The sequence below is a fragment of the Corapipo altera genome, unplaced genomic scaffold, assembly GCF_003945725.1.
Source record: "Corapipo altera isolate COAL_440 unplaced genomic scaffold, ASM394572v1 269, whole genome shotgun sequence".
In the NCBI taxonomy this organism is placed as follows: Eukaryota; Metazoa; Chordata; class Aves; order Passeriformes; family Pipridae; genus Corapipo; species Corapipo altera.
In genome coordinates this window covers 13,066-18,504 of record NW_020885225.1, presented here as the reverse complement: position 1 = coordinate 18,504, position 5,439 = coordinate 13,066, and the positions used below count along the sequence as shown (strand labels likewise).

Sequence of the window (5,439 nt, the reverse complement as noted above, 5' to 3'; positions counted from 1 at the left end):
ACAGGGACACACCTGAGCCCCCCAGGGGACAGGGACACACCTGAGCCCCCCAGGGGACAGGGACACACCTGAGCCCCCCTCACCTGTACAGGGACACACCTGAGCCCCCCCAGCCCCCCTCACCTCCTTGCTGGTGATGAAGGTCATGAAGACGTCGTCGCTCACGGTCGTCGTGGCCACGTTGGGCCCGGGGGCGTCGAACTCCGAGTTCCCAAACTTCTTCCAGTTCTGGGAGCGGGAACAGAGGGCGGGAAAGGCACCGGAACACCCCGGGAAACCCGGGGGGGAAGTGGGGGGATGGAAGGGGAAAAGGCTGTGGGTGGAAATCCCTCCACGTTCCCAAGGGAATCCCCTCTCCAAATGGCATCACATTCCCAAGGAAATCACTCCCCATTCCCAATGGAATCCCCCCATTCCCACGGGAATTCTCTCACCTTCCGACGGGCCACGGCCTTGGAGGCCTTTCTGGTCTCGATGCGGAAGGTCCGGATGATCTGGGAAAACAGGGAAAAACAGGGATTGGGGCGGGGGGAGGGGCGGGAGGGGCACCTGGGGGCACCTGAGCCCACCTGAGCCATGGCCTCACCTTGACCTTGCGTCCATCCTCCTCCTCCCGATATTCCGTGATGGTTTTGATGTTCCCGTTGATCAGCTCCTTGGGGGATGGGAGGGGCCCTGCAGAGACAGGTGGGGGGTCCAGGGCCAGGTGAGACCCCCCCAGGGGTGACCCTGGGCCAGGTGAGACCCCCCCCAGGGGTGACCCCGGGCCAGGTGAGACCCCTCAAGTGTTTGTGGGAATTCAGGGGGGTCCAGGGCCAGGTGAGACCCCCCAGGGGTGACCCAGGGCCAGGTGAGACCCCCCCAGGGGTGGCCCCGGGCCAGGTGAGACCCCCCAGGGCTGGCCCAGCTCTCACCTCCCTTGAGCAGCTCGGCCTCGGCGCTGGAGGGGCCCCCCAGGACCCCGGGCAGGGGGAGGTCCTTCAGCAGCTCACTCGTGATGCATTTGTCTGGGGGGACAGGTAAATGCTCACCTGGGCACAGGTAACACCCACCTGGGCACAGGTGACCCCCTCAGCTGGGGGGAGACACCCCCTTCACCTGGGCACAGGTGACACCCCCGGCAGGTGACACCCCCGGCAGGTGACAGCCCCACCAGGTGCCCCAGGTGTGACTCACCATCCTCTCCTCCCTCCTCCTCCACCTGGTCGGCCCAGCTGGGCTTGGAGCTGCCGGGGAGGAAAAACCACCTCAGACCCCCCGTCACTGTCACCCCCCCCTCAGACCCCCCTGTCATTCCCCCCCGGGGTCACTGTTTCCTCCCCTTCAGGGTCCATCCAGACCCCCGACACGGGACAACTGGGACCCTCCGGGACCCCCGTCCGGGACCCGCCAGGCCCCGGGACCCTGCAGGCCCCAGCCCCGCTCCCGGTTCCCTTCCGCCCCTCCCAGGCCCGATGCCCCCCAAACCCGAATCCCGCTCCCGAATCCAACCCCAAACACCCCCAAATACCCCAAATACTCCAAACCCCCCCCGATAAGCGCGTCCGTCCCCTCCGTCCCCCCTCACTCGAAGTCCCCGGTCGGCATCGCCTCCGCCGCCCTCACGCTCCCAACCGGAAGGACCCGCCGCCACTTCCGGCAGGAACAGGCCGCGCGCGGGGCATGACGGGAAGCGGTTGCTTAGCAACGCCCCGTGGGGCCCTGCGGCCTACTCGGGGCAACAAAAAGTTATAAATAAAGGTTTATAATTTATAGGCGCGATTTATTTGAAGAAATATTACAACATATAAAAACTACATAAAGTATCGAGTCCCACTTGTACAAAGCGGCCGCGGGGGTTCGGGAGAATTGCGATAAAAACGGGGGAGCGGGGCCGGGCCTGGCGGGGGGCGGGGGGGGGGGACAGCGGAGGGAGGGAGGGGCTGGGGGGATGTGTAAAATAAAAAAGAAATAAAAAACAAATGGAAAGCAAAGTGAAAATAATCAAAATTAAAACAGAAGAAAAGGGGGAAAAAATTTAGAAAAAGCAGGAAAAAAGAGGGAAAAAAGATAAAAAGACAAAGGAAAAAAGAGGGGAAAAGGGGGGAAAGAAAGAGAAATACAGTAAAAAGGGGAAGGAAAAATAAGAGGAAAAAAGAGAAAAAAATGAGCGGGGAAAAGAGGGAGAAAAGAAAAAAGAAGAAAAAAGAGAAAATAAGAAAAAGAGAAAAAAATTGGAAAAATGAGAAAAAAAGAGAAGAGAAAAAAAAAAGAAGGGGGAAAAAAGAAAAACAAAGCAAAGCAAAAATCCCCAGAAAAGCCCAAACCAGCCAAACCAACCCAGGCAGCCCCAGGCCCCCAGACCCCCCCAGGGGTCTCTCCGGGCTCCGGTGCCGCCTCAGCCGGCAGCTTCCAAGGGCTCCAACGGCTCCATCGGTGCCACCCGGGAACCTGCGGGGACAGCGGGGACACAGTGACACCAGGACACCTGGGGACACCCCTGACAACGGGGACACCAACAGGGACCCCTGGGAGGGGACAGTGACACCCCAAACCCACCAACCCCAACAGGGACCCCTGGGAGGGGACGGTGACGCTGGTGACCCCCCTGACCCCAATGGGGACCCCTGGGAAGGGACGGTGACACCCCCACACCCACTGACCCCAATGGTCCCACCTGTGAGCCCCAGGAGGAGATGGTGACACCAGTGACCCCCCTGACCCCACATGGTGACCCCCCTGACCCCAATGGTGACCCCCCGTGCCGGTCACTCACCGGCCGTGTCCTGGCGCAGTTTGGCCACAGCGCAGGCCTTGATCTCCAGCCCGATGGCCTTGGCCAGGGGAGGGGGCACCGCGTTGCCCACCTGGACAACGGGGACACCGGTGACACCGGGACCACCAGGATAATGGGACAACAGTGACACCAGACACCAGGACAACAAGGACAGTGGGACAACAGGACACTGGGACACCAGGGACACCGGGGACACCGGGGCCACGACACCGTCACAGGGACACCACCACGGCAGGGCCGGCACTGACCTGTCTGTGCTTATCCAGGATGTTCCCGAAGAGCCGGTAGGTGTCCGGGAATCCTTGGGAACGGGCACATTCCCTCACACTCACCACCCGGTGCTGCTCCGGGTGCAACACTCGGCCCTGCAACGCCGACAGACGCCGAGGGTTGGGATGGGGACCGTGGTGGTTGTTGGGCACCTCCAACCCAACCCACCCAACGGTTGGTCACCGGTGTTTTCCCCAGCACCCCCCGCCCTCCCCGGCGGCGCCCATGGCCTCGGGGGCCCCCCACCTGCTTGCCCATGGGCTCGGGGTTGGTGACGGTGGTGCTGAAGAACCCGTCCCACTCCAGGCGCCCGTAGAGCCCGGCCCAGTGGTTGTGCCGGTTGCCGGTGTGGGGGAGGCACCACGGGATGAGGGTGTTGAACTGCCGGTCGGCCGGGTCGCACGGCTTCCCTGGGAAGGCGACAACTGTGAGTCTTGGGGGGACAAACCCGCCCGTGGACGTTGTTTTTTGGGGGGTCCATCCACCCCCCAGACCCACCCTCGGCGCAGGAGCAGACGCCGCGCAGGGCCCCGGAGCTGCTCCGGCCGTTCTTCCTCTCGTGGTGGGTGTAGCGCAGCTTCCGCGTGGTCGTCCCGTCCGACAGACGCACCTCGATGTTGGGCAGGTCCCTCCAGTCGGAGCCGGGCGCCAGCGGGATGTGCCGCATCCGCGCCGCCACCAGCGCGCTCATGTCCTGCCAGGGACGAGCCCTGGGGTCACCGCGGGGGGACGGCGGCCACCACGGGAACACGGGGGGCCAGGAGGGGGGAGAGGGTGGTTCCCGAGGGCTACGGGTGGCTCCTGGTGGCCCCACCAGTTCTCAACACCTCCACCAGTTCCCAACCAGTTCCCAACACCTCCCCCAGCCCCATTTTTGGGACAGTCACCCCGGGAGGCCTTGGGGACAATCCCTGCCCTGGGAGTGCCCTCGACCCTCTCCCAGTTGCTCCCAGTTGCTCCCGGCCCAGCCCCGCGGCCGCCCCACCTTGCAGATGTGATCCCTGAGGATGGGCTGGTACTGGGAGCCGCGGATCTGCCGCTGGAACCAGGACTGGGGCTCCCCGTTGTAGGAGATCTCCAGGGCCGAGGCCCCGTTCCGGATCTCCGGCAGGTCCGACATCGTGTCCCGCACCGTGATGGTGCGGAAAGGCCCGGAATACGTCCTGGGGGAGGGAGGGGGGAGCCGTGAGCCACCGGGACCTCCCGTCCCCAGCCTGGCAGCAGCCCCGGGGCCTCACCTGGTGATGTTGCTGACGAACTTCTTGTCGTCCACGACGACGCTGAGCTGACACGCCCGCGGCGCGAACACGTGGAGCGGCTCCGGGAACATCGGGAGCTTCTCGCCCGGAGCCGCCGCCAGGACGATGGCCCGGCGCCGGGTCTGGGCCACCCCGTACTGCCCGGCCTGGGGGGACAGGGGACACCTCCTGAGGGCACCGGGGGGTGACCTCGGAGAGGTGGGAACGGGGGAAGCACAGGGGGTCAAGTGGTTCTTTGGAACGGGAAGGGGCAACTCCTGAGGGAACTGGGGAGTCCTCGGAGAGCTGGGAATGGCCCCAGGTCACCCCAGGGGTCAAGTGGTCCTTTAAAGGACCAGTTCCCTTCCTTTGGGAACGTCCCCAAAGGCGCCCAAGGAGTCAAGTGACCGGATCCCTTCCTTTGGGAATGCCCCCAGGTCACCCCAGGAATCGACTGCTCTCCTGAAGGACCAGCTCCCTTCCTTTGGGAACGTCCCCAAAGGTGCCCAAGGAGCCACCCACCCAACTCACCCTCGGGATGGGACGACCCAGGGTGGGCCCAGGTGCCAGAAAAGGGGGTTTTGCCCCCCCAGACCCCCCCCCCAGCCCCACCTGGAGCACCCCGAAGGTGCACTGGTAGCCCATGCGGACGAGGCAGCGCAGGGTGAGCTTGAGCACCATGGAACGCTTGAAGGACACGAAATTCCGGACGTTCTCCAGCAGGAAGAAGCGGGGCCGGTAATAATCACAGTAGCTGCCGGGCACAGGGGGCACGGGCACGTTGGAGGCGGGGTGGGGAGGGGTCTCCCCCGCCCCAAAACCCCCCTGCCCAGCGCTCACCTGAGGAAGGAGACCACCAGGGAGTTCTTGAACTTGGAGTAGGTGCGGGAGTTGAAGCGGTTCATGCCGCTGAAGCCCTGGCAGGGGGGGCCCCCGCAGAGCATCTCCACGTCCCCCTTCTGGGGCAGCTTCTGGCCCAGCGAGTTGGTTTTCTCGCCGGCCATGACCAGCTTGAGCAGCACGTTGCAGTCCTCGGTGAACACCGTGGTGCCGGGGTTGTTGAGCCGGAACGCCTGCGCCGCCGGCTCCCACATCTCGATGGCCCACAGCGTCTCCGAGACCCCTGGGGGCACCGACACGGGGGGTCAGCGGGGC

The 5,439-nt window shown here is 64.4% G+C and overlaps 2 protein-coding genes across 2 annotated transcripts in view; both read right to left on the bottom strand.

Annotated features, from left to right (window-relative positions):
- Positions 1-48: 48 nt before the first annotated feature.
- On the bottom strand, positions 49-1,670 carry EIF3G (eukaryotic translation initiation factor 3 subunit G; the record flags this gene model as incomplete). The annotated part of the gene is made up of 6 exons (XM_027631351.1): positions 1,568-1,670; positions 1,177-1,226; positions 915-1,007; positions 587-675; positions 435-494; positions 49-228 (listed from the first exon to the last, which is right to left on the bottom strand). Coding segments are annotated over exons 1-6 (492 nt in total), but the record flags the coding sequence as incomplete, so codon positions are not given.
- Positions 1,671-2,265: 595 nt separating this feature from the next.
- DNMT1 (DNA methyltransferase 1) overlaps positions 2,266-5,439 on the bottom strand; it is a gene marked incomplete at its 5' end in the record, with an annotated part of 15,344 nt that continues 12,170 nt past the window's right edge. Inside the window, 9 exons of the mRNA XM_027631352.1 lie at positions 2,266-2,430; positions 2,756-2,846; positions 3,025-3,141; positions 3,293-3,456; positions 3,545-3,740; positions 4,032-4,209; positions 4,285-4,451; positions 4,897-5,038; positions 5,125-5,407. Coding sequence (XP_027487153.1) covers positions 2,378-2,430; positions 2,756-2,846; positions 3,025-3,141; positions 3,293-3,456; positions 3,545-3,740; positions 4,032-4,209; positions 4,285-4,451; positions 4,897-5,038; positions 5,125-5,407 — 1,391 coding nt within the window. The remainder of the gene's footprint in view (positions 2,431-2,755; positions 2,847-3,024; positions 3,142-3,292; positions 3,457-3,544; positions 3,741-4,031; positions 4,210-4,284; positions 4,452-4,896; positions 5,039-5,124; positions 5,408-5,439) is intronic.